Source organism: Meles meles, chromosome 9 (genome assembly GCF_922984935.1).
Source record: "Meles meles chromosome 9, mMelMel3.1 paternal haplotype, whole genome shotgun sequence".
NCBI lineage: Eukaryota > Metazoa > Chordata > Mammalia > Carnivora > Mustelidae > Meles > Meles meles.
This window is the reverse complement of record NC_060074.1, coordinates 25233889-25261105: the sequence shown is the minus strand read 5'-3', so window position 1 is coordinate 25261105 and position 27217 is coordinate 25233889. Positions and strand designations below refer to the sequence as shown.

At 35.2% G+C, this 27217-nt stretch overlaps 2 protein-coding genes across 2 annotated transcripts in view; both read right to left on the bottom strand.

The window, feature by feature from the left end:
• Positions 1-20784, bottom strand: part of VWC2L (von Willebrand factor C domain containing 2 like) — a 168079-nt gene extending 147295 nt beyond the window's left edge. The window contains exons 1-2 of the mRNA XM_046019467.1: positions 20161-20784; positions 17368-17837 (exon numbers count right to left, since the gene is read on the bottom strand). Of these exons, the coding sequence (XP_045875423.1) occupies positions 17368-17757 (390 nt within the window). The 5' untranslated portion in view covers positions 17758-17837; positions 20161-20784. The remainder of the gene's footprint in view (positions 1-17367; positions 17838-20160) is intronic.
• Positions 20785-21616: 832 nt separating this feature from the next.
• The window catches only part of SPAG16 (sperm associated antigen 16), a 1085475-nt gene continuing 1079874 nt past the window's right edge, over positions 21617-27217 (bottom strand). The window contains exon 16 of the mRNA XM_046019197.1: positions 21617-21792. Coding sequence (XP_045875153.1) covers positions 21617-21792 — 176 coding nt within the window. The remainder of the gene's footprint in view (positions 21793-27217) is intronic.

The following is a 27217-nucleotide window of genomic DNA, read 5'->3' as shown; positions in this document are numbered from 1 at the left end:
TTGTAGGTCTTATCAAATTATGAACAGAGCTGGAATTTCTTTAGGAATTTTAACACCACTGAAGCAAATAGAAAACCAGATGCATAATGCTCCCGGGTGGCTCAGTCAGTTAAGCGTCTACCTTAGATCAGCTCATGTCATGATCCCAGAGTCCTGGGATTGAGTCCCACATTGGCTTTCCTGCTCAGTGGGGTGTCTGCTTTTCCCTCTATCCCTCTCCCTTGCTCGTGATCTCGCTCTTTCTCTCTCTCTCAAATAAGTAAATAAAATCTTAACAACAACAACAAAAACAACAACAACAAAAAGAAAATCGGATGTATAGTTTTTTGTTTTTTTTAATAACAACCTCAATTTGTCAGCAAATATGTGTGATGTTATTGTTTGCTTAACAAGTTAAATAATAGGCACTCTGACTTTGTCTGAGAAGTTGGTATTTTGATAATACATTTTGGAATATTATTTCTTGGGTATCAAAAATAACTTTATGCTGAGTGAAATAAGTCAAGGAGAGTCACTTATCACATGGTTTCACCTACTTGCAGAGCTTAAGGAATAACATGGAGAACATTGGGAGATGGAGAGGAGAAGTGAGTTGGGGATATTTGGAGGGGGAGACCAACCATGAGAGACTGCAGACTCTGAGAAACAAACTGAGGGTTTTGGAGGGGAGGGTGGTGGGGGTTGGGTGAGCCTGGTGGTGGGTATTAAGGAGGGCACGTATTGCATGGAGCACTGGGTGTGGTGCGTAAACAATGAATGCTGAAACACTGAGAAGAAATAAACTAAAATAAAATGAAAAAACAAACAAAGAAACAAAAAACCACTTTATGTTTCTTGAAAACAAACATTTTTAGCCAGGTGATTGTAAAGAGTATATATAGCTTTGCCCATGTAGATATAATAAACTCAAATTCAGAAATAATATATATGAATTTAAAAACTATTTTTATTTTTATAGTATTAAATTTGTATTATATATACGATAAGGTATATAAAGTATATTAAGATGAACTATATATCTAGCCTGCCCTTAATTAGTGCCAATCTGGAAAAGGAGCTAAGATATCCATAGAAATAAATTTTGATTTTGTAATACAAATGATTTTTTTTTTTTAAAGATTTTATTTATTTATTTGACAGAGAGAGATCACAAGTAGGCAGAGAGGCAGGCAGAGAGAGTGAGAGGGAAGCAGGCTCCCTGTCAAGCAGAGAGTCCGATGCGGGACTCGATCCCAGGACCCTGAGATCATGACCTGAGCCGAAGGCAGCAGCTTAAACCACTGAGCCACCCAGGTGCCCCTACAAATGATTTTTTAATAAAAATAACTGATGGTAGGGGCACCTGGGTGGCTCAGTGGGTTAAAGCCTCTGCCTTCGGCTCAGGTCATGATCTTAGGGTCCTGGGATCAAGCCCAGCATTGGGCTCTCTGCTCAGCGGGGAGCCTGCTTCCTTCTCTCTCTCTGCCTGCTGCTCTGCCTACTTGTGATCTCTCTCTCTCTCTCTGTGTCAAATAAATAAATCTTAAAAAAAAATAACTGTTGGTATTATTATAATGGAGAACAGAATTATTGGAGTTAATCTTTCTATTTTTATTTGCATTTATTCTGACCTTAATGTATAACACAAGTACATTGCAAAGCAGTTGACATACCCAACCTAAAATTATTAATTATCAAGTACAAAAAAAGTTCAGTCAGTCTTGAAATTTACCGTTATAGTTGCAACACAACAGTGATATCATATTAATGATTTTTTTTTTCTTTAAAGTTATTTCTTTTCCTAGGGGTGTTGGTGTGGTGATCAGTTAAACATCCCACTCTTGGTTTGGGCTTGGGTTATGATCTCAGCATTGTGAGACTAAGCCCTGCCTCCCGCTCTGAGCTCAGTAGGAGTCTGCTAAAGTTTCTCTCGCCCTCTGCCCCTCCCCCTCCTCAAATAAATAAATATTTTAAAAATATTTTTCCCTAAAAAACTGTTTAAACATATTTTGGCTTATTTTTTAAGAGCAGGCACCTCTACAATTATATGCTGCCTATTCTAATAAATTGATGTTATATAGAACCAATTTTTTTCCTGAATATTTTCAAGGAATTTCATGACAGGAAAATGCACCTTTTTCTGAAATATGAAGAATAGCATATGGAAAAATAAACTATAGATAAGGAGAATGTAAGCCAAAATATCTTTCTTTAGCTACAGTCACAGGTATGCCTTTTTAAATTGGCAAAGCATACTTATTAAGGAAATATCGGTATGTATTTAAGGAAAAAAAAAAAAGGATGTTTTAGTGGCCTCTACAGTCTTCAAAGGAGAACCCAAAAGTATAGATGAAGCCTAAAGGATTCACAATGAAGTAAAGATTTTGATAAAGTGTCACACCTGTCCTTGTATGAATAGCCTGGGAAAGCAACAGCCTTTAGTCCTCACTGATAAGCTGGATTGACTTTTGGCTTTGCTACAAAAAAGGCCCTTGAAAGTGAACAGAATATTTTCACTACAGCCTGTGTATCTCCATGCTAAGGATGCTCTACTTATCACCTATTTATGCAATAGGAAAAAAAAATGAGCAATTGTATAGCTCCAAAACTTTCCTGTCGACACTGAAAAGAACAGATTGTTGATATCAGTTAAAAGCCAGTCATCTACAGTAGCATTAAAACAGGGCCATGTGTGCGTGGGGGAGACTATAGCACCGTTAGAATTCTACAACCTGAAAGAATCAGTCCTATTCTATGAGAGACATTGAAAGGAGGTGTCTTGCATGGATTTCACTGGACTCAGGACTCTTCAGCATGTGGGAGGTCAAAGTTCTAGGCCTGGAACAACCAAATCCATTTGTATTTGGAGTGCCAATCAGATTGTTAGTTCAGAAGTCTCTCTCTGCCTCACTGTCTCTGAATTTCTCTGGGTGAAAATTTACTAAAACTTGACATCTTTTCTTCCTTTTCCGTTTGCTGGCAACATTGTACTTTTGCACGTTATGAAAAGGCAGTAATTGAAAAATTAATATAGTGAAGTGCTTTATAACTACTAATATTAAAATATATTAATTTCCAATTTTAAGTCCCAACAGCGATTTCCTTCTGAATTTATATTTCATTATTTGATGCTTAATTCATAGCTTACTTCGTTCCACAAAAATATGTGAGATAGTTTATGCACAATAAGATAAATTATATTTTAATTTAAAAAATCTTGACCAAGTATTATCTTGATGTAAGCCTTTTGACTTTGTTTTTTTTTGTTGTTTTTTTTGTTTGTTTGTTTTTTTTGTTTGTTTTTTTTTTTTTTGGTGCAAGGCACAACAGAAGCAGTCACAATTTTGAAACCATGTATAAGAATGTCTAGTGCTGGGACACCTGGGTAGCTCAGGCAGTTGAGTGTCTGTTGATTTAGGCTCAGGTCATGATCTCAGGGTGGTGGGATTGTGCCCTGAGTCAGCCTCCATGCCCTCCTTCTCGCTCTTCCTCTGCCCCTCCCCTGCTCACTCTTTCTCTCTCTTTTTATCTCTCTCTCAAAAAATAAAAAATGAATGGCTAGTCCTATCGCCCAATGCAATTCAGCCATATGACAATGTGGAATGAGCTCATTTGGAACTCAAATCCTGTCACCAAAGATTGCTGTTTTATCTCAAGGCGCTTGAACCTGGGTTTTCTCATTTCTAAGGTGGAGGTAATAACAACATAATATTAATAGGGCTCTAATTTTGCCACTGGATTTTTAGGAGACTGAAAGGAAATTATGCAATATATAAACTATGTAGCATTGGTTAAAAGACCCTCATTGTCATCCTAGCTTTGAACTTGACCAGTGTTTATTTATTAATTTTTAAACTTCTCTTCATCCATTTTCAATGGCCATGTATTTCTCAAGGGTATATATTGATTATAAATTATTTTTATTAAATTATGGCATTATAATTTCCATTAAGAATTATTTGAAATATTGAATTTATAAAGAATATATCTTTTAGAGTTTTAAGAGCAATTTTTAAAAAAATGTAGCAATGTATGCACTGATATTATGGTTAGATAAGGATGACATTGGGCAACATTTTTAGATAGTTAATTAGGTTCTTATTTACAGAGATGAAACTTCAATCTTTTTTTTTTTTTTTAAGATTTTATCCATTTATTTGACAGACAGAGATCACAGTAGGCAGAGAGGCAGGCAGAGAGAGAGAGGGAGAAGCAGGCTCCCCGCTGAGCAGAAAGCCCAATGTGGGGCTTGATCCCAGGACCTTGGGATCATGACCTGAGCTGAAGGCAGAGGCTTTAACCCACTGAGCCACCCAGGTGCCCCGAAACTTCAATCTTTAATCAAATTCTTAGCCCAAACAGATATTTAACAGGGTAACTTTAGCTCACATTTTTTTTTTTTTTTTTGAATCTTGATTTAGGTATGTTCTAGCTTCAATGTGAATGTCCCAGAGTCTCATTAACAAAAGGAAGATTCTCTGTGATTGTCCTTTTTCTCCCTAATGAAGCTTTTAAAATCTCAGCAGTCAAAGGTTTGCTATTTTAGTAGGATTTTATTTATAATGTTGGGGGAAAATTAAAGTTAGACTGAACTCTTTTAATTTTTTTCCCCTGTCATATTTAGGAAGGGGAAATAAAACTAATATGCAGTGAAAATAAATGGAGTTCCAGAGAGCGGTGGATGTTCTCTCACTATAAAGAAAAATGACTTAATTTGGTAACCACTGGAAGTTTTTGTGATGACTATGGTATTTCTAAGAATGCAAAAACCATTAGCAAAATCCATGGTTGTTTGTTGTTGTTGTTGTTTTTAAATTTGTATTTCACTGATGTAAAGATTTAAAAAACCCTCTAAATTACAAAAATACTCTTGGGCAATTCTTGCTGCATTCAGAACGTAGCCGTTACTAATTTTTAATGGATAGGACTGTGCCTTTGATTCATACTTCTTCATGGCAATGGGAGTTTTTAAAAATAAAAGGAATTGAGCCCTGTGAAACATGACACAGGGAAATAATTTTCCTCATATTAGCATATATACATTTCCACCAGAAAGATACAGGACTTAATATGAAATATTTCAGAGTTAAAATTGAACACCTATAGAAAAATATAGGGGATGTAAACACGTGAAAACGAAGCCATCTCAACTGTGTCTTGCAAAACATCCTTAATGAACGTGTGGAAGCTGGTCAGGTATAATTAGAAGAACACTGGAGTTAGTCAGAAGCCCTTCCTTCTCATTTATAAAATGAGAATAAAAATATCTTGGAACTAAGTAATTCCTGAGGGAACACAGGTGCAAAATATCTTATAAAATTGTCAGCTATTATTTGGTGTTGCCTCAGGCACAGAGCTGGTTGTGTCACTCTCTGATCTCAGCCCCTTAGTGGCTCCCTGCTCAGCCCAGGCTTTGGCCAAAGCTCCTTGGCCTGGCATGACATTCACATTGAGCTGGACCAGTGTCCCCTTCTCTGATCGCTCGTGTTTTGTTTCCTTTATATGCCTCATGCTCTGGCTTAACTCATTGGGTTTATTCATTTTTCTCTGCACGTGCTTTGTACTTATTTTTACCAATGTTCCAATTTTGTCTGAAATACTTTCAGTGTGCTAAAATCCCTATTCTTAAGATATCTTAAGTCCTCCAGACTGAATTCCCCCTTTCTTCATGTAAGTTCCTAGTACAGTCATCACAAGCCACCTGCTATTAGTAGTACCTGTATTATTCCTTTTGACGGACTAGGAGAATTTTGAGGGTCAGATTTATGTCTGATATATTTTGGTACAACCCCATGAAACCTACCATTTTCCCACATGTTGGTGATATTTAGAATATTTAATGAAACCAAATTATGGATTGTGTGAGTTGACTTGAAAAGTCATAAAAATGAACTAAATAGGGATGCCTGGGTGGCTCAGTCAGTTTAGCCACTGCCTTCGCTCAGGTCATGATCCCAGGGTACTGGGATCGAGTCCCACATTGGGCTCCTCGCTGAGCGGGGAGCCTGCTTCTCTCGGCCTCTGCCTGCCACTCTGTCCGCTTGTGCACGTGCTCTGTCTCTCTCTGACAAATAAATAAATAAAATATTTTAAAAAATGAACTAAATACCTAAGTAAGCAGACAGCATACATACTTCCATTTATTATTATAACACACAATATATTTATTATATTACATGAAATTAAAAATACCTCCTTGACTTGTCACACTATCACACTATCACACTATCAAAGGAGAGCACAAAGTAAAGCAAAATAATGGAATTTTTTTTATCATCTTTGCTTATCTGTCTCATCTGAGAATTCTCAGTGGGAAGTTATTATATTATTATTCATCAGTGCAAAGAACAAAGCTATACTGTTTGAAGGCAAGTGTGCAAAGAGATATAGGGCTTAGTACTATTGTTGTCGAGTATGTGTAACAACAATTAAAATAGGTGAATCTAATGCTTTTTTAAAGTTACATATGTGAAAAGAGATACCTGAGACTACCTTCCAGTGAAGTTGGACCTATTATCTATCAATATCCAAAGAACATTTAATCTTCAAGAATGTGGATTGGAAAGGTTTGATAACACAGTTTGAGAGAATAAAAAGGGAAGAATAATATTAGCATAGATCAGGGGTTGGCAAACTTTTTCTGCAGAAGGCCAGATAGTAAATATTTTTTTAAAAGATTTTATTTACTTATTTGACCGAGAGAGAGATTATGAGTAGACAGAGAGGCAGGCAGAAAGAGAGGGGGAAAGAGGCTCCCTGCTGAGCAGAGAGCCCAATGATGCAGGGCTCAATCCCAGGGCCCTGAGATCATGACTCCATTCGAAGGCAGAGGCTTAACCCACTGAGCCACCCGGGTGCCCCCAGATAGTAAATATTTTTGACCCGTGTGAATCCTGGGTCCCTGGGGCAAGTGCTCACCTCTTCACTACAGCCTAAAAGCCACCATAGACAATACAGAGATGAATAAGCATTGCTGTTTCAGTAAGACTCTACTTACAAAAGCAGACAGTGAGCTGGATTTGGCTCAGGGATGATAGTCAATCTCTTAGATTTTTGGTTATATGTAACTGGCATGATAATGAAGAAGAACTAATTTTTCAAATAAATTGTTCTATGCAACACAATAAACCATAAACAGTCACATTAATTTAAATGTTGTGAACTTGAAAAAGAGCCAGAAAATAAAAGATTAGCTGAGACATACAGATTTTTATCATTAGCCGCCCCTAAGAGTCAAAAAAGAAATTAGGGTATCTCGAATCATTAGTAAAGTATTTCTTAATCCATGTTTCATTGAACTCTTATGAACCTTAAGATGTTAATAGATGTTCTGAGAAAAAAAAATGTTCTTCTGTCACATAAATTTGTGAAATCCCGTATTAAATACAGTTTAGTGGTAATAGTAGTAAAAATGTCAGGTAGCGTTTATGAATCTCTTATTGTATGCCAAGTAGTTTCTACTATTATTTCTCTTTGAGAGGTGTGTACACTAAAACCTACAGAGGTAAAGTACTGTACACCTAGGTCACTTGGCTGGGATGTGGTAGAGCCTGCTTTAAAATCCAGTTTTCACCTCCCTGGCAAGCTCATAGCTATTGAATAATGCATACTGACTCTCAAACAAACCTTTTAAAAATACTCAAGCAGAGTCAATACACTAATGTGCACTTCACATTTCCAAGGATACATCATTTCTCAGATTTACTTGACCACGAAAAAATCAGAAATCCTTATTAAGAATATCACAGAGTGCTGGTGTTCTCTAGAAAAGAGTCTGGAAAAGGCTACATGCATCATGATGATGATTCCTAAATCTAGCTGATCATTAGAATTATCTGGGAAACTTTAGAAACACATACATTTAAATAATTTCAATCAGAATTAGGGACAGGTCAATGAATCAATTTCTGAAACATTCCTTGCTGAGATGATACTGATCATATGCTAGTTTAGAGATATTCCTTTGTTCTAATTCCATGGAACTAGAAATTTTTGCATACTTCATTCATTTTTGAGAATCCATTTCTGCCTTGTCATAAGAGGCAGGTGCTTGCAGAGTGATATCAAGAACATGAATCCTCAGTTCCTAAAATCACCAAATATATGACAAAAACAGCTCATTTAGTTGCTCTGTTACTTCCTAGTATAAAAGAGTATCCATGAAAATAAACAGGTATTGTTAATCTAATGGGATTTTATTTTATTTTGGCCTATATTACTTGGTTTAATTATAGAATTTTTCATTTTTAGACAAAGGATCCCTTTTTTAACACAGCCTTTGCAAACTTAGATTCTTTTTTGCAAATTGTACTCTATCTATGTCAGAGACTGATTTTAGATATGCCAATATTTTATTGTTCTTGTCTACTTGTAACTCTGTGTTGTCATGGTGATAGGTCCTGATATCACATTTCTATAGACAATTAGCTGAAATAAATCTTTGCATCCAACATATTTATTGGAAACGGAGATGCAAATGAGTGACATTTTCTTGTTAAACCTGAAGATAGTAAAATGTAGAAAAAAAGACCACAGGAAAGCAATGTATTAATACTGCCTTTGCAAATAATGAGCTATGTCATTATGGTCTTTTCAGTAAGTTCCAGTTGGCCTTTGTTTTATCATCTGTAAAATAAGGACATTAGAAAAAAATAATTTCAAAGTTTTTTTCAGGTCTAATATTCTATGGTCAACTCTTAAAAGTAGGAAGGATCTGTTGTGGGGGGAGGGGAGGGAGAGGATGGTTGGGTTATAGACATTGGGGAGGGCATGTGCTATGGTGAGTGCTGTGAAGTGTGTAAACCTGGTGATTCACAGACTTGTACCCCTGGGGCTAATAATACATTATATGTTAATAAAAAAAAATAAAAAATTTAAAAAGTAGGAAGGATCTGAACTACAAAAAAGAAACCATAATGCTTGCCTTTATAAATAGAAGAATACATGCAAACTCATATACTAGGGATCCAGCCTCATGACAAGAAGTAACAATGGTAGTCACAGGTCAATATTAAAACAAACAGATTGAAAAATCCCAAACAACTAATTTAAAACACACACACACACAAACACACAGATTATTAAGTTACAGATTGATATGTAATATTATAATTTTCAAGTTCTCAATGCTATTAATTTTTTGTAAGATATATATGATGACCTTATTGTATCTATTCTATAGTTAGAACAATTAAAAGTATTAGACTTTTGTTTATGATCACATGACATAATGGGGGGAAAATTAAAAGTTGTGTTCAGAGGACTTTTTTTTTTCCACTTTAGATAGCTTTCTACAGGCATAAAATAATATCATCTGAAAACTTTTTTAGGGGATGAATGATTTTTCTTGTTACTTTAGTACTTTATTCACTCTTTTCACGGTGTCATTAAATCCTTGCAAAGAAGGCTTTATTGTGATATGAGATACAGCAGGCTGGAGGCAAGGGTATCCACAAAAGACGGTGTGTTGGAGTGAAATTACTGATGCTAATCAGCAGTGATGATAAAAGTCCAAAGTACAGACTCTAAAATAAACCAGTCTCCAATTAATAATGACTATTTTTGAGAAAGATGCCCCGGATAGGCCAACCTACTGATCACTTCAGTCTGTCTCTTGGTTATTTGTTTCAAGCTCTTCCTGGAAATCTTGGCAAAACACAACTAAAAAAATAAACCAATCAGTTTTTCTTGCACTGCCCTTCATAAGACACACTGCTTGATGTATAAATCAAGTTGTAGGAAAACAAAGCTAAGCAAAAATATGGTTAGGGTGAATAAGGAGGAGCAGGAACAAAAGATTTACCTAATTTTACAGTAAGATTTTCTGTAAGTAAAGACACTCCTGGTCCCTCAAATTTCTTTACACACACACACACACACACTCAAATCACTGCAAGTATGGAGCAGTTTCCATTGAGATGATGTATGTTAGAATAGTCTACACAATTACCATAAGATATGTAGACCTGAGTTATGAAAAAAGACGTGAAAAATAGAAAAATTATGCTTATTAATATCCTATCACTGACTGATTATGTCTTTCTGTGAGTAAAGCCACTGTTAAAAACAGGCAAATTTTAAACATATCCAATGTTTTGTACAACTGGAATGAAAGTTTGAAAGGGAGCCTACTGGGTCTTTCTTTTCAGTTTCATTTTCTTACACTGCTGGAGAGTAAGGAGTGGGCAGCAATGTCTATAAACAGCTGATGGCTGACCTCAAGTCTGAGGTAATCACTAACAGTGACAAGCTCGGCAAATCTCAGATGTGGCTGCAAATCAAACACCGATCACCCCCTGTGCACGGGGCACAGAAGCCCAGTCACAAATCTCTGTAGTCATACTTATCACACAGTTATCACCATTAACAGCAGCATCTTGCAATTTGAAGGATAGCAATAAATACCAGTGGGTGAGCAAGAAAAACTATTCCTACATACAGCTAACCAAAGGGCTAGCTGACCATTAATTCTCTTACAATTTATAGCAAGAGACTTTACCTGATTGGAAACAGGCTATTTTACACCACTCAGGGGTTAACTTGGAAGACATTTATTCTTACAATTCTATTCCCACATGTTAAAGGTGTTCAAAGACGAGGATCATTCCCAATTATCTGGAGCTTTTGAAAAAATAAATTATTTTAAAAATCTGATCTGCTCCCGTTTGTGCAGTTCTATAGAGTAAAAAAAATGCCAAGGAGGCACAATATAAAAATAATGAGAGAGAATAAAGGAACTTTATAAATTTAAGTTTTAACAAATTGACTTCTGATCTCTGAAACTGGTCCGAGATTATACAAATTAAGTAGAGGTTCCACAGTTGTTTACAAAGATGGGAATTCCCCATGGGAAATATTCACTTTGTTCTTCACCCTGGCATTGACCCTCAGATGAGCAACAGCATTACTTAATTTTTGTTATTTTGTAGCAATTTGAAAGGAGAAGCCATTCCTGAATTCACTCAAAGGCAATTTTAACATTAAAACCCACAACATGGGACGCCTGGGTGGCTCAGTGGGTTAAGCCACTGCCTTCCACTCAGGTCACGATCCCAGGGTCCTGGAATCGAGTCCCGCATTGGGCTCCTTGCTCACCAGGGAGCCTGCTTCTCTCTCCACCTCTGCCTGCCTCTCTGCCTGCTTGCGTGTTCTCTCTCTCTCTTCTTTTCTGACAAATAAATAAATAAATAAATAAAATCTAAATAAATAAATAAATAAAGCCCACAACATACCCTGCACAACAGAACTGTATTTTGCAAAATCAACACTTATGGAATTAGTCTTCTCAACTTCTCAACAATGATCCTCACTTATCTTTATTATATGAAATTATGATGTTTTCTAAGACTTTCTTTGGATGGAATCTTACAAATGCCCCGGGTGACCCCTTTAACCATTTGTAGATAATTTGTAAACCCTCTCTTGGAAAAAAAAAATCTTTAAAAACCCCACTCATATTCTCAAAATCTACCTAATTCTCTGTTATTACAATAAATAAATCCTTCACACCTCTGGAAAGATGCATTCTGTACCCTTTTGCTTAATGCAGAGATCTTAGTTTCTTTGCATTTCATAGAAACTGATACAATGGCAGAGGATGCAGTGAACTGTGTTTCTGTAAAGTGTTAACTCAGTCCCTCAACTGAGATTTCTTTATAGCTTCCATTTTTTCCCTGTTCTTTCATATCTTTGATCATTAGCTCCAAGTACATGTTGCCTTTTGTTCTTTCTCCATTTGAAAACAAACCAACATCAACAAATCACACAGACCTAAATTCGATCATTCTTTCTACCCAAACACTTTTACAGATTTAATATTACCATATTGGACATTCCTGATGGGGGCACTGATTAGTGAGAAAGCTGGAAAGCCTGTCCTTCTGTGAATATACCCATTGAAGGCAAGTCAATCCTAAACCTTAGCTAGCACTGATATTTGTTAAGGGTGAGATGATTTGGCAAAATACTCCAAGTGATTACTTTTCTGTCCACTCTGCTGCTTTCTTCAAGATTTAAATATTAAATATAAATTTTAGAGCAAAAACTAGGCAGCTTACCCTAGCATGAAAATATATTTCTTTAAAATGGCCACATACATAGAAAATATGCAGCATGAGAACATGATTTAGAACACTGAATCTTTTAAAATGAAAAATCAGCCACCTGATCAACTATCTTTCGCTTAGAGTGGGGGAAGCACAAAAGCCAGTGCCCACCGAGAAAGGCAGGTCCTGGGGCAAATCAAAATCCTGAATTAGGGGCACTGGGTGTTGCCTACAGAAGATCACTTTAAAATGCGACTGGCTATGCAAAGACTCTTTCAGCTGCATTTGTATAACCTTCAGTGTCTGACCTAAACTAAATCAGTGTAAGGTTCAAAGTATTAAAAAAAGACCAAAAAGGCTAATTCTTTTTGACTGAGAGTTATAAAAATATTGAGGAAAATAAATTATTTCTCCCTTTGGGAAACACAGCATGAGCTAGTTAACCACCAAGCCAAAGCTGATAGAATCTGTTTCTAATCAACTTTTTTTTTGTAGGAAATGCTATTGTAAGTTATTATTTATGCTCCTTATGTCTTAAAAAGTAGGTTCCAGTGTCATTTTGCCTGGGTATACATAAAAGAAAGATGAGAGAACCTACTACACAGTGACCTTTATCTTAATACAATATTACCAGCACACTGAAAAATTTAGAGTTTTCAAAAAGAGTAGAGAGAAATCCATTTTCAAAGCTTGAATCAGTAAAGGTTGAAAAAAATCTTTACAAATAACATTATTCTTTCCGTCAGGTGACACATGTGGATCAATTTACATTTGAATATAGAGATCAGAAAAGATTAAGAAGGGACATATGCTTTGCAACTATATAGTGTGAGACAGAGTAACTGTTTTGACCCAACGAGTGTTCCTTGTAGCACTGGTATGGGGTGAAATCCAAAATGACCCTGGTTAGGAAGGGGGATGAAGAAGAGGAGAAAGCAAGATGGAAATGGGCAATGTGTGTCGTCTTTAAGGATCCATCTTTAAGGATCCAAAGACTACTCCTTACCTGAACTTTGAGTGCTTCTTTAACTAAAAGGAAGAGATCAACACATAAACAAGAAGAAACTAAGGCATTTTAAAGGAACTCAAACTTTTTTATCCTGTGGGTTTAATTCGGGTCTGACCAATTATGTCATCCACCAAAAATGTATTGAATGTCTGTTATATAATTCACATGTTGCTGGGGTTGGGAAGAGCTGAAAACACTGCCCTTAACCACAAAGAGTTCACCACCCAGTGGGAGAGTCAGGTGGTTTCACATTCTGTTATTGCATTGTGATCAAGGCACTGAGGTGGTAAAGAGCTTAGATTCTGCAGTCAAGCTTCCTGGACATGAATATTTGTTCTACTTTAGAGCTGTGTGATGTTGGGCAAGCTATCTTACAATCCGGTGCTTCAGTTTCTTTATCTTTAAAACAGTGCTAATTAAAGTATCATCATCATAGTGTTGTTATAAAATGAAATAAGTTGTAATACACATAAAGGTCTTGATAGTATTGACTTGTGATTTATGTTCCTGTTTATTATGATGTGTGTAGCATGCTGTGGGAACATAGAAGAAAGGTATGAGACTCAGCCCAGGATGCAGAATAGAATAGGGCTTTCCCGTTGAGATGAGATTGAAATAGGGCTTTGAAATAGTCTAGGAGGACTTACACAGGTATGCAGTCGTGAGAAAGTGTAGGACAGCATTGCAAACATGCAGGGAAGAGATATCACTTAGAGTTTGGATACTTGGAGAAGTCAATGTATAGAACTGAGACTATAGTAGGGAATTTAGATGTTCATCTTGAAGATTCTCCCGTTTTTATCCTCATGCATGCTGGTCATCTCATTCTCTTTTTTCTTCAATAGCCTTACACCCGCAGCCATTAATTTCTTCACCTCTATTCAATTCTACACTTGGCGACAAGGTAATTTTGTTCAAAAACACACTTAACTAGGTCATCTCTATGTACAACATGAATTTTATCCCTCAGTATTCTTTAGACCGAATTTAACTATTTTGGCCTGGTATTCAAGTTCTTCTCTCTATTGTCCAAAACACATGTAAAAATTTACCTCGCTCTTATTACAATAGCATTCTAGTAACATCCAGTGTCCTGTTGTTCCTATCTCCCACTTCTCTTTTCAAATTTCATACTAATCTCTGATCTTGCTCAAGAAGTTTCCTCTTTGGAATTTAAATATATCCAGGTCAATTTGAATTATTTTCTTAAGAATAGCCTCAACTTCGAACATGCTGAAGATAAAGAAAATTTGTTTAACCAAATCTCACACATGTTGATATGCTTCTGGCACCACACCTTAGTGTTGAGCTTCACAATCACATACTTTATTTTAAACTGCTCTTTCCCTTCATTCTCTTTCCATATTGTTCATACGTTACTTGTGAGTGGAGGTTTGGCCTTCTAGGTATCTTACTTTCCAGTGTATGTACATCTATAGTATCTTGTACAACAAATAATTCCCAAAGGTTTGTTGGATGAATATATTATATGTAAAAATATATAAAACCTTCTTAATAACATGCCAAGATAATTATGTGAAAGTTCCATATACCTATGAAATTAGTTACTTGTTTATTGTGAGCTAAATTAGAAGAGAATCAAGATGATATTATGGCTTATATTTACTTAGGTATATATAGTTCACATAGACAGGTAGAACATTTATAAAAAGTATTGGATTTCTTTAAACTGAGTGACTGTTAAAGATGAACTTCCATTATAAAATGTATGTGAAGACATAGAGGAATTGTGAACTTAGAGTAAACCACTGGACATTAGAGTTTAGGAGGAAGGGAACAACTATTTAGTAAATATCTATGGTGTGCCAATCATCACAAGCCTACTATTTTCTTCATAAATTATCTAAGTGACTCTTTCTAATATCTCCTCCCAAGAAAAGTAATTATTATTATGGCCATTTTATAGCCAATGCCACCATGGCTCAAAAACTTAAGGAATCCTTTCAAAATCTTACATCTACGTGATGAATTTGGGATTTGAATCTATATCTATCTGACTCTTGAGCCCAAGTTCTCTGAGAGGTTATTAGAATGGCAGTATTTAGAGGTAGGTTAAATAAATTGACAATTTTGGACAAGTAACAAACCTTTTTGGTCCTAGTTCTTCATTGTTATGAGCTTGCCCTAGATAATTTCTATAGCTTTTATAACTCCAAATACTTGTGAAAAGAGGCAAATGTTTTCTTTCATTCTGTTTTTTGAAAATCACATTTAAAAATCTCATGGCATGGAAAGGTGGAAAAGTTATGCACATCAATGGGTTGTATATTGACTAAAGCAGGGACATATAATTAGAGTGAAGTGTTTGTGAACTTTTTCTTTATATATTTCTTATTGTTTGACATGGTGAAATAGATATTATCTTTGTAAAATAAAAATCTAATAAATAGAGGAAAAACTAGCATTTTGAGTAGTGACTTGATTAAATTCAAATAACCAGTCTCTTATTTATTAAATATTGATGACAAAATTATATAAATCTTAAATTTTATTCAATGTACTTTTTGCTTGGGTAAGACTATTCTACAGTATCTCTTTGCACTCAGCTCTCAACTAGTATGCATGTTAGAGAAGAGTAACATGGTTCTAGAACCATGTCTAGAATAAAATTGTGTTGAGTACTTGTATTTACTTTCATTACTCTAAAAGTGAAAATAGCTAATGTCAAAATATACCCAATATTTTAGAGACCATAAAGCTGTTAATAAATGTACTATATTGTTAACTATCATTTGATATAAATAATGGTAATTTTACTAGACTTTCAAGTCCTTTACTTCTCAATATTGTGCAACAAATTATGATAATACATGAAAGAGAAAAGTCTAGAATAACATGTATAAGAAAGTTAAATACGATAATTATTAAAATTTCCTTCATGTCCTAAGGAATCTAGTTAAAGTGACTAGGTATTCTTGAGTAAACTACAACTGGTTTGAACCCATAACCTGGAATGGACAGAGTACAATGAAATACTAATACATAGAATACTCTAATCATGATCAGGTTAAACATTTTTCCCCCATATTGATTTCTTTTACCATTTGGCTATTGTAGAGAAGGAAATTGGGTTAGTGCTAATAACTGAACATTCTTCTCTCAGTCACACTGAAAACTAGCTATATTTTCTTTTGCTTAGGAGGTTCTGAGCACCTTTCACAGAACGTGGTTAGACAAAACGAAAATCATTCATATCAAGCCATCAGTATGACAGACACTCCAAGGCAAAAACTGCCATTACATTTAAGGAGAACATTTTGATATATGAATTTATACCCTCAGGGTTCAGGTCTGGCTTGTAGGACATCCTAATTAAAACTAGCCATTTGAGAAAAGAGACTCAAAGCAGAGATAAAAATTAACTCCAAATTACTTAAAAATATAGGCATATAAAATACATATGAAATACTAAGGACACTGGGAAAAATAGGCTTTTTTTTTCTACCTTTGACAATAGAGTAGGACAAAAATTTGGTTCTCTTTGGGGTCTTGCAAACAAAAAAATCTAATGAGCAGAGAACAAAATGGGGATGGTGCTCTACAACAAGTAGGCCCAATGCATATTCTTAATATATAGACCACAGCTCAGAGGTGTGTCCCAGTGGCACTTGCATTTCCACACACTAAACATAATTCTAGACTATAGTTAAATGACTCCAAATACAGGCTAATCAGGCACATCCACATAAAAAAAATCACAATATTTAAACATTAACTTTAAACACATACACTACAAAAAAATTCCTCAGAAAACATTTTGTAATAACACAGAAGGAATGCTTAAGGACAAAAAAAAAAAGTGTTAAGCATGGCCAAAATACTTCTGAGGGAAGAGATAATTGTGAAACCCTAAAGATATTGATCAATAAGCCAATTGGTTATTTATTGATCACAGTGGTACTTAGGCTAAGTCAATTATCATATGGTTTCACTTACTTGTGGAGCATAAGGAATAACATGGAGGACCTTAGGAGAAGGAAAGGAAAAGTGAACTGGGGGAAATCGGAGGGGGAGATGAAGCATGAGAGACTGTGGATTCTGAGAAACAAACAGGTTTTTGGTAGGGAGGTGGTGGGGGAATGGGGCGCCCTGCTGGTGGGTATTAAGGAGGACACGTATTGCATGGAGCACTGGGTGTGGTGCATAAACAATGAATCTTGGAACACCAAAATAATAAAATTAAATTTAAAAAAATTTAAAAAATCAAAGGGAAATTTAAAAATAAGTTTTTCCAACTTTAATTTTAATGTAGTAACCTACTAAGTATGTCATGTGAAAAGTTAGTATTCAATAAATATGGAGGGTAACTCATACCTTAAATTCCTCCAAGATTTTGTAATTTTTCCCATGATATTCACAAAAGTTTTTCACTTCTTTGCACTCAGGACAGCATCCATTGTGTTCCACTTTAGTACACTTTGGGTGAATTTTAGGGCATTCTGGCTGATCACAAACAGGTCCATCCAGAGCACAGACACATGGACAGTTGGAATGCCCTGGGAAAAATCGTTCTCCCAACTTGTATACAAAGCCGCTGTCATCCACACACCCTTTCCCTCGATAGTCATCAAAGATCAGATTGTCATTACTGGAGGTCTGGTCACCTTCATCAGCAGGATAGTCTTCATGACTGATGGCAGCAGAGGTGACCAATCCAAGGATGACCAACAGAAGTATGCAAGCTTCATGAATATGAAGAGCCATCCCCCTCCTCAAAGGCTTCTGGATGTGCTCCTAATATTAAATATACTCAGCTCCTTCCATGGGAACACAAGAAGGGTAGGCTGAAAATAAATATTTAAAAAAGAACAATTTGACATATATAAAGAGAATATGGATTTATGTAAGCCCATGTTCTTAACCTGTTTATTTGGGACCTATCTGGAAGACACTAAGACCTTAAATAGATTAAGTTCATGCAAATATCTACACTTTATTATGAAGTTTGGAGAGTTTATTCTTGGCAGTATATGCATTAAAATTTGCCCTTTATTTCACTTAGGAATCTTAAGCTCCAATTTACCTTCTGAATTTCAAAGGTCTGGCTTTGTCTAAATTAAGAAGTGGTTTTACTAAGCCTCAAAAGGTGATTAAAAGTAATTACAAATGGCTCAAGAACGTTTGAATTCAAGTTCTCTGTTATTCTTTAACTATCACTAAATTAGTGATAGAATACATATGCTATAATTATCTGTATAAAAACTAAGAGATTAGTGAGAAAACATCTACTTCTAAAAGGGAGGAGACCAATAGTTGGATATAAATCATAATTGAGATTAGCTAGTATAAAGGCCTTCCTACTTCTTCTATAACTGGAGAGCAACAATGGTCTCAAATGGGTTACTTGTTTCAGAAAACACAAATATGGATTTTGAGACATAGATAGAAAGAAAAATAGTGCAACCATTTCACAGTGACTAAGAGAAAAATTTAATAAATAGTACAAGAGAACTCCATATATTGAAAATAATTTATTTAAAATAAATGTATTTGTCTCATTGTCATAACTTTATTTTCCTCAGGAAGTAAGCTCCTAGTGGGCAGGAAAGATGTACCTGTGATTTTTTTTAAAATGGCAACTTGAATCTCCATGTCCTAGTGTTCATGGGCTACCACTTGAATTAATTACTTCAATATAAAATATATACCATTCACATTGTCTTGAGAACATATCTTTCTTTTGACAGCCCAAACATATTTGCATTTAGTCAATTTTCACAAAGATGCCAATATAAAACTGTTTATTGAAATTCCTTAAAATGATAATGTGGTGTTGCCATTCACAGAAAATATGTCTGATTAATTTGGTGACATTGAATCTTATAAGCTTCATTTAGTGTTAGTGGTTGGTGTGGAGTATTGGTAGTGGGCTCTTATTTAAATGTTGAGAGTGACTAACTTATACAAAGGCTCTGGGGAAACTGTGACTTTAGAGAGTAATAGATAAGAAAAAGTGTTGTCAGATAGTTCATTTGTCTATGTAAATGCTATTGGCTTTATGCCAATATTGCTTAGATTGTGTATAGGATATTTTCAGATAATTTATAAATGTTATTTGTTGGTATATTTTCAGAATATAATGAATAATGATAAATCATCCCTTTTCAGTATAACATATACAGAGGATAATTCAAAAACAAGGTAAAGATGGCTTAAAGGCACTTCATCAACTATTATGTTTGCATTTTAAGTAACATATGCAAATTATCTTATGCAAAGTAATAGTAAAATGGAAGGTAGTATATTTATGCCCTCCTTTAAGAGAAAACTGCTCTCTGATATTAGAATTCCTTTTGGGTAGGTAATGATAAAAGAGATAGATATATTTTAAAATATGTCAAAAATAATGAGTCATGACAGAACAAAAAAAAATGCAAACCTATAATTCTACTTGAGAAGCTGGAAGCTCCCTTTGACAAAGCATTTTTTTTTCTCTTAAATTACTACAGAGGCCACAAACAGAAGCTTCTGAAAAAAGCATAAATATATTTTTACTGATTAAGCCATGTATTTATAAATCTCTCACATATTTAGAAAGTTTATTTGAAAGAAAGGAAGCTATTGTGCTTCCTTATAGTATTCCAGTAGTGTTTGCCAGTACATGCAAGATAAGCCATATGAAATACACATATCATTCTGCTTCAAAAGGACAGAGACAGAAATTGATCTCTTTGCAAGCTACAGGTAGGCATTAATATATTGTATCGGGTTGTGGTAAATGTAAACTTAAAGGTAAAAACAGGGGTGTAATGTGTACTTTATATAAACCTTAAATATGTTTTTATTATATGAAATACAATTTAAAATCTGCATGGAGAAAACAAGGTTTCTTTTTAATAAAACAAAGTTCTTCAGTTATTAAAAAATCCCTTTTCATAATTGAGCTACTCCAATGTAGTTAAAAACACTATTTAAGAGAAGAAAGGTTAGAGAAATGAAATAAAACGTTTATCTGAAGATTTTCAATAAGTAAGCAAACACTGCTAAACTGAGGACCACTTTCTAGCTAAACTTTCCCCCCTCCCCATACTGCTACATATGATTTAAAATGACTGCATCTATTTCTTTGAGAAAACAAACATAACTCATGTCATAAGATACACTTACCTAATCAGTCTGGAGGTTAATGGTGATGGTGGGAGTCATAGAACAATATGAACTAAAAGATCAGGTATGTTTTAGGAAAGCAGTTCCTCTTTAATTATCCAAAGAATACATTTTCAGGCATGAATTAAAGGTAATCCATTCTCTCTACCTCCCATTTCAAAACACCAGTCAAGAAGCAGTCTCCCGCCCTTCCAGAGAGAAACACAGCAGACACACATAAGAAATATGCTTTGGACTTGTCTTCGGAATTCAAAGCAAGAAGCAATGCTGGTCCTGTAGAAATCCAGACCCCAGTAGCAGAATCATGTTGAACTTATTTTTAGCATTTCCTCAGATCCTTCTATGAAATTTACCGGCTGATTACGCCTCCTCCACACATGAGTTCACTTACAGTGTTTGGTACGGCAGTAGAGGTGATTTGGCTAGGTTCTGAGGATCACAAACAGCAATAGCATACTGTAGCTTAAAGCCCACTCCGTGGCAGTACCATCAGCATCATCCACAATATGTTGCTTGAATCCCCTCTTACACACCAGAAAATACTAACTGTGGACGTGAAGGAAAGGAGCAACTTTAGCTGGGTTTCTGCATCACTGAGAGCAGTTTGCAGACTGCTGATTTGGAGCTCATTCGCCGGCAGCCGGGAATTCCTCAGCACCACGGACAGCGCCAACAACTGGCTTCTGAGCCCAGCTCGGTCGAAATCGGGAGCTGCTGCTTTCAACGAGGCTAGAGTGTTCTCTAAAGCAGTCGCACTTTATACAGCTGATGCATGCATTAGGAGTGGGAAAGACATTTTACACGCGAGATACTTATTGGCATTGAAATAAAAATAAAAAATACAAAACATTGTAATTATACCTAATACATTCTTAGATGGGATGCAGAGATGAAAGTTCTGGAAGAGCATTGCATTTAGATTTAAGCCATCTGCAGTCTTGATTATTATTAATAGATAAAACATAATCATTGTCAAAGAATTTCTGAAACTGTATGCTCCCTGCTTCTTTTCGACCCTTTGGTTGCAGTAAGACTTTCTCCATGCTACACGTTTAAACTTCAGGTCTTCCTGCAGCTTAGATTTGATTAAAAAAAAAAAAAAGTAGCCCTGTTCTGCAGTTTGTTCTCTAACATTCAAAATCAATCTCCTGTAATTCATCTAGTCTGTCATTAGGCGTCATTGTAAAGCTGTTTCTTCCAAAGCCCTAGCAAAGATGTTCAGTCTCTAAATTCTTATCAAAATGAAAAAAAAAAAAAAAGACCCAGACACAAATAAATGAGCAAGAAATTATTTTTTTTATTGGTAACAATATGAGCACTAAAATACATGTCCAAAGCAGGTTTTAAAGCAAATTGTAAATGTTACCTGCTGGCATATTTAACCAGATAGTTCCTGACTATGTAAGGTATTTTCAAACCTTAGAGGGGATGCCGTCCATAGTTGGATATGCTGACCTCAAGACCATGTTCGAACAGTGCCATCAGAGCCTCCGGAAAACAAATACTCTCCGTCATGAGAAAACATGACTGTATGAGCCTCACTCTCGTGGCCCATCAATTTGTGAATCTTCCCTGATTTAAGGTCTAGCAAATGGATAACCCCACTGCCACTCGCCTGAGCTAAAACTCGACCTGAGAAAGAGAGAGAGAGAGAATATCAAAGTTTAATTTTAAGCAGTCAGTTTCTAAGCAATGAAATACACAAATTTAGTTTCAATTGTAATTCAAGAGACTCATATTAGATGTCAGTCATTAAATATGAGCTAACTCTCATTTGTATAGAAATAATTCCAGTCAAAATTAAGACATGTCAATGATTATAAAATTTTAAAATAAGGAAGTAAAGCCTAATACCCTACCTACTTTATCAAATGCTCTCCTAGTTTCCTTATATTTGGAATTAATAATTAATTTTGAGAAGATGAGGGTGAAAACAACTAAGCAATGCAGGTTTCTTTTTCAACTGAATTATTTGTAAAAAAATATCCAAAGCATAGGTTTAAAATCTATGTCCCTATATAATGGATAATTTATATGTGAAATTTTGTATTATACTTTAACTTGTTATAATTATGCTAAATCTTTACTTAGTTATAATAATATACATTTATGCTTTAAAAATTATGACACTTATGAACTTTTTTTGGAGTTGAAGTGAAAATAAATACTTCCAGTTCAAGAATGACTTGGGGTTTTTACTCTAATTTAAAATTCAAAATTCTGTTAAACTAAATTTATATTACATAAGAGCTAAATATAGTACAGAGTATTCTCATAATTTTTATACTGTATAATTTTTAGTGAATAATTTCCTTCAAGTGAAAATATATCAGCAATCCAATTCTAATGCTTTTATTGAAGAGGGATTTAGAGGTAAATTAGGGAACATAGAGGTAAGTAAAAATAATGGAATATGTTTACATAAAGTCAGTATGTGGGGCAAAAGCACAATAATAGGACTACCTATGGGATTATCTAATCATACTTAGAAGGCATATTATCATTCCAGTAATAATATTTAAAATTGATTTGCCAACAATCTAGATACTAGATTTTGTACCTGATATGAATAATTCCATATAATCCTTATAAGAGCTAATGATAAAATAATATTAACTTCATTATATGGGTGAACAAAGAGAGGTTTAGAAAGGTGAAGGAGCTTACTCAAGAGGAAGTATGCATGGTATGGAGGATGGAGGGAGGTATCATTAAATCACAATCGCTTTGAATCCAGAGCCTGGATTTTTAGTCATTGTGTTTTCCACATACAGCATGGTATTGTTATCAATGATGCCCTCCTGACAGATTTTAAGTGGGTGATATATTGTGAAAACAAAATTTGTCTGTTTCACAGTAAAAATTCTTTAATGATGTTGTCATAAAAGTCATAGTGAAATATTTAATCACAAATTATACCCCAAAATACCATGAATATTTTGAAAACGGGGAAAAGTTATAAAAGTAAAGCTAACCATGATAAATATGGCCTATTTGCAAACCCTTATAACTACTGGGCTTCTTCATCTAGAACAAAACCTGACACAGCAAAGATCCTTAGGATGGATTAGAGTGTCCAAAGAAGCAGATGTGAATATTTATTATAAACCTTCTTCTACTAAGTCTTTGCTGACAGAAGCATTACATATGGATTCTACTTCTAGACTCACTCTATAGGCAATGGCTCCTTGTGACTTTCCTAAGAGTCAAACAAATAACTTTTTTTGTAGTCTTCATACAACAGGCAGGAAAGGGATAAATATTATTTTCTATTTTTGAAATGAAACAAGAGTCAAAGCTCATAAGAAAGGGAAAATATTTAGCTTTAAACCATTATCTTTTGTTGAAGTCAAATCAGTAAAATCATAATTGGAAAAGTTCTTGGTAATTTCTGAAAGTTCAATGAAATGGAGAATATAATTTTAGAATCTAATGATAGGATTATAAAATTCAGCAGCACCATGCCTCAGGTGTTTCAAAAATTTGTCTTTGATAGAACAGATTTTAGTAAGTTTATGATGAGGTTTTTCAGGTTTACTTGGATTTATTTACAGAAGATTGCAAGATTGTGATTATATGTATAACTTATTCCTAAAATGTATATAAATTTATAATAATGTTCAACTTTATTTAAAGTATATGGGATTATTACATGGCATACAATGTCTGACCTAAAACTAGCTTTAATGGGAATTGAGATGCTAACCCCTTTCTAGGCTAGAAGATTTTCAGAATTACTTACTAGGATGGGTCAACTACCACATTACTATCTAGTTGGTATGAGAGAGGTGGCACTCTCAAAAAAAAAAAATTATAGTACGATTAGTGGTAGCATCTCTAGAGAGTGGAGTATTTACAGACATGTGTATAAGTATCTCTCTAAATATCCTGGTGATTGGCAATGAAAAATAAATCAGAATATAAATCATTTGTCATCCCAATGTAGAGTCTTAATGACAAATTTAGGAAGAGCATTTATCTAGTACTTGGTCAATGGAATAAAAATATGGTAGAGACAAAATTTTTAACAGTACTGAGAGAATTTATAAAAAACTTGTGCTAATCCTTATGTTAAAGTTAATATGCCTCCTTAAAAATATGAAATAACAAAAAAGGGATAAATTATATATTTATACTTCAAATATTTTGTTAAAATATTATAACGCAATTTAACCAAAACAATTGTCTTGTAACATGTAATTCCTGAATAGATTATTTAAGATGTCATTTAGCCTACCCAGAGCAATCTATACTTTCAACACCATCCTAATCACAACACCATCAACATTTTTCAAATTGCTGGAACAAACAATCCTAAAATTTGTTTGGAACCAGAAAAGACCCTGAATCACCAAGGAAATGTTGAAAAGGTAAAACAAAGTTGGGGGCATCACATTGCCTGATTTCAAGCTTTATTACAAAGCTGTGATCACCAAGACAGCATGGTACTGGCACAAAAACAGAGACATAGACCAGTGGAACACAATAGAGAACCCAGATATGGACCTTCAATTCTATGGTCAAATAACTTTGAAAGCAGGAAAAAATATCCAATGGAAAAAGACTGTCTTTTCAATTAATGGTGTTGGGAAAATTGGACAGCTATGTACAGAAGAATGAAACTTGACCATTCTCTTATACAAAGATAAACTCAAAATGAGTGAAAGACCTCAATGTGAGACAGGAATCCATCAAAACCCTAGAGGAGAACAGTAACTTCTTCAACATCAGCCGCAGAAATTTTTTTCAAGACATGTCTCCAAGGACAAGGGAAACAAAAGTGAAAATTGATCAAGATCAAACACTTGATCTTGATCAAGATCAAAAGCTCCTGTATAGCAAAGGAAACAGTCAACAAAACAGAGAGGCAACCCACAGAATGGAAGAAGATATTTGCATATGACATTACAGACAAAGGGCTGATATCCAAGATCTATAAAGAACTTCTCGAACTCAACACCCAAAAAACAAAAAAGTCAAAAAATGGGTAGAATACATGAACAGACACTTCTCAAAAGGAGATATACAAATGGCTAACAGACACATGAAAAAATATTCATCATCATTAGCCATTGGGGAGATTCAGATCAAAACCACATTGATCATATGATCTCCCTGATATGAGGACATGGAGAAGCAACATGGGGGGGTAGGGGGATAGGAGAAGAATAAATGAAACAAGATGGGATTGGGAGGGAGACAAACCATAAATGACTCTTAATCTCACAAAACAAACTGGGGGTTGCTGGGGGGAGGTGGGATTGGGTGAGGGGGTGCGGGCTATGGACATTGGGGAGGGGAGGCGAACCATAAGAGACTATGGACTCTGAAAAACAACCTGAGGGTTTTGAAGGGTCAGGGGTGGGAGGTTGGGGGAACAGGTGGTGGGTGATGGGGAGGGCACGTTTTGCATGGAGCACTGGGTGTTGTGCAAAAAGAATGAATACTGTTACGCTGAAAAAAAAATAAATAAATAAAAAGGGGAAAAAAACAAAACAAAACAAAACAAAACAAAACAAAAAAAAAACCACATTGAGATACCACCTTACACCAGTTAGAATTGCCAAAATCAACAAGACAGTAAACAACAAGAGTTGGAGGGGTTGTGGAGAAAGGAGAACCCTCTTACACTGTTGGCGGGAATGCAGATTTGTGCAGCCACTTTGGAAAACAGTATGGAGCTTCCTCAAAAAAAAATTAAAAATAGAGCTACCATATGACCTAGCAATTGCACTACTGAGTATTTATCCCAAAGATACAGATTTAGTGAAAAGAAGGGCCATATGCACCCCAAAGTTCATAGCAGGAATGTTCACAATAGCCAAACTGTAGAGTCAAGATACCCTTCAACAGATGAATGGATAAAGAAGATGGGATTCATATATACAATGGAATGTTACTCAGCTTTCGGAAAGGATGAATACCCAACTTTTGCATCAACATGGATGGAACTGGAAAAAATTATGCTGAGTGAAGTAAGGTAAGTAGAGAAAGTCAATTATCATATGGTTTCATTTACTTGTGGAACATAAGGGATAGCATGAAGGACATTAGGAGAAGGAAGGGAAAAAATGAAGCAGGGGGGAATCAGAGGGAAAGATGAACCAAGAGAGAATGTAGACTCTGAGAAACAAACTGAGGGTTTTAGAAGGGAGGGAGGTGGTGGGATTGGTTGGCCTGGTGATAGGTATTAAGGAAGGCACGTGTTGCATGGAGCACTGGGTGTTATATGTAAACAATGAGTCATGGAACACTACATCAAAAACTATGATGCACTGTATAGTGACTAGCATAACATAAAAAAAAATTTTAAATGTCATTTAGCAATAATAATTATACCAAGTTATGAAATACATATTCCATTAACATCACAGATTGAAAATATATGATTAAAAAACATAGTTAATAAACATTGATTTAAAAGTAGAAATAGCCAAGTTGATTCATAAATGTATTTTATAATAAAATAAAAATATTTGAATATTATGCAAAAATTGACTTTCTTCTCTTCTTTTGTTAACATTTAAGTTATTAGGATGACAAAACTTTTCACAGAATGGGATTGAAATAAGCAGGCTGGGGAAAAGATTGAGAAATTTTTTTTTTAAAGATTTTATTTATTTATTTGACAGACAGAGATCACAAGTAGGCAGAGAGGCAGGCAGAGAGAGAGAGGAGGAAGCAGACTCCCCATGGAGCAGAGAGCCCAACGTGGGGCTCGATCCCAGGATTCCAGGATCATGACCTGAGCCCAAGGCAGAGGCTTTAACCCACTGAGCCACCCGGGAACCCTAAAAGATTGAGAAAATTTTTTTAAATTAATTTTTTTCAGTGTTCCAAAATTCATTGTTTATGCACCACACCCAGTGCTCAATGCAATATGTGCCCTCTACAATACCCATCACCGGGCTCACCCCCCCCAACCCCCTTCCAAAACACTCAGTTTTTCTCTCAGGATCCACAGACTCTCATGGTTTGTCTCCCCCTCCAATATTCCCCAACTCACTCTCCTCTATCTCGCAATGTCCTCCGTGTTATTCCTTATGCTCCACAAGTA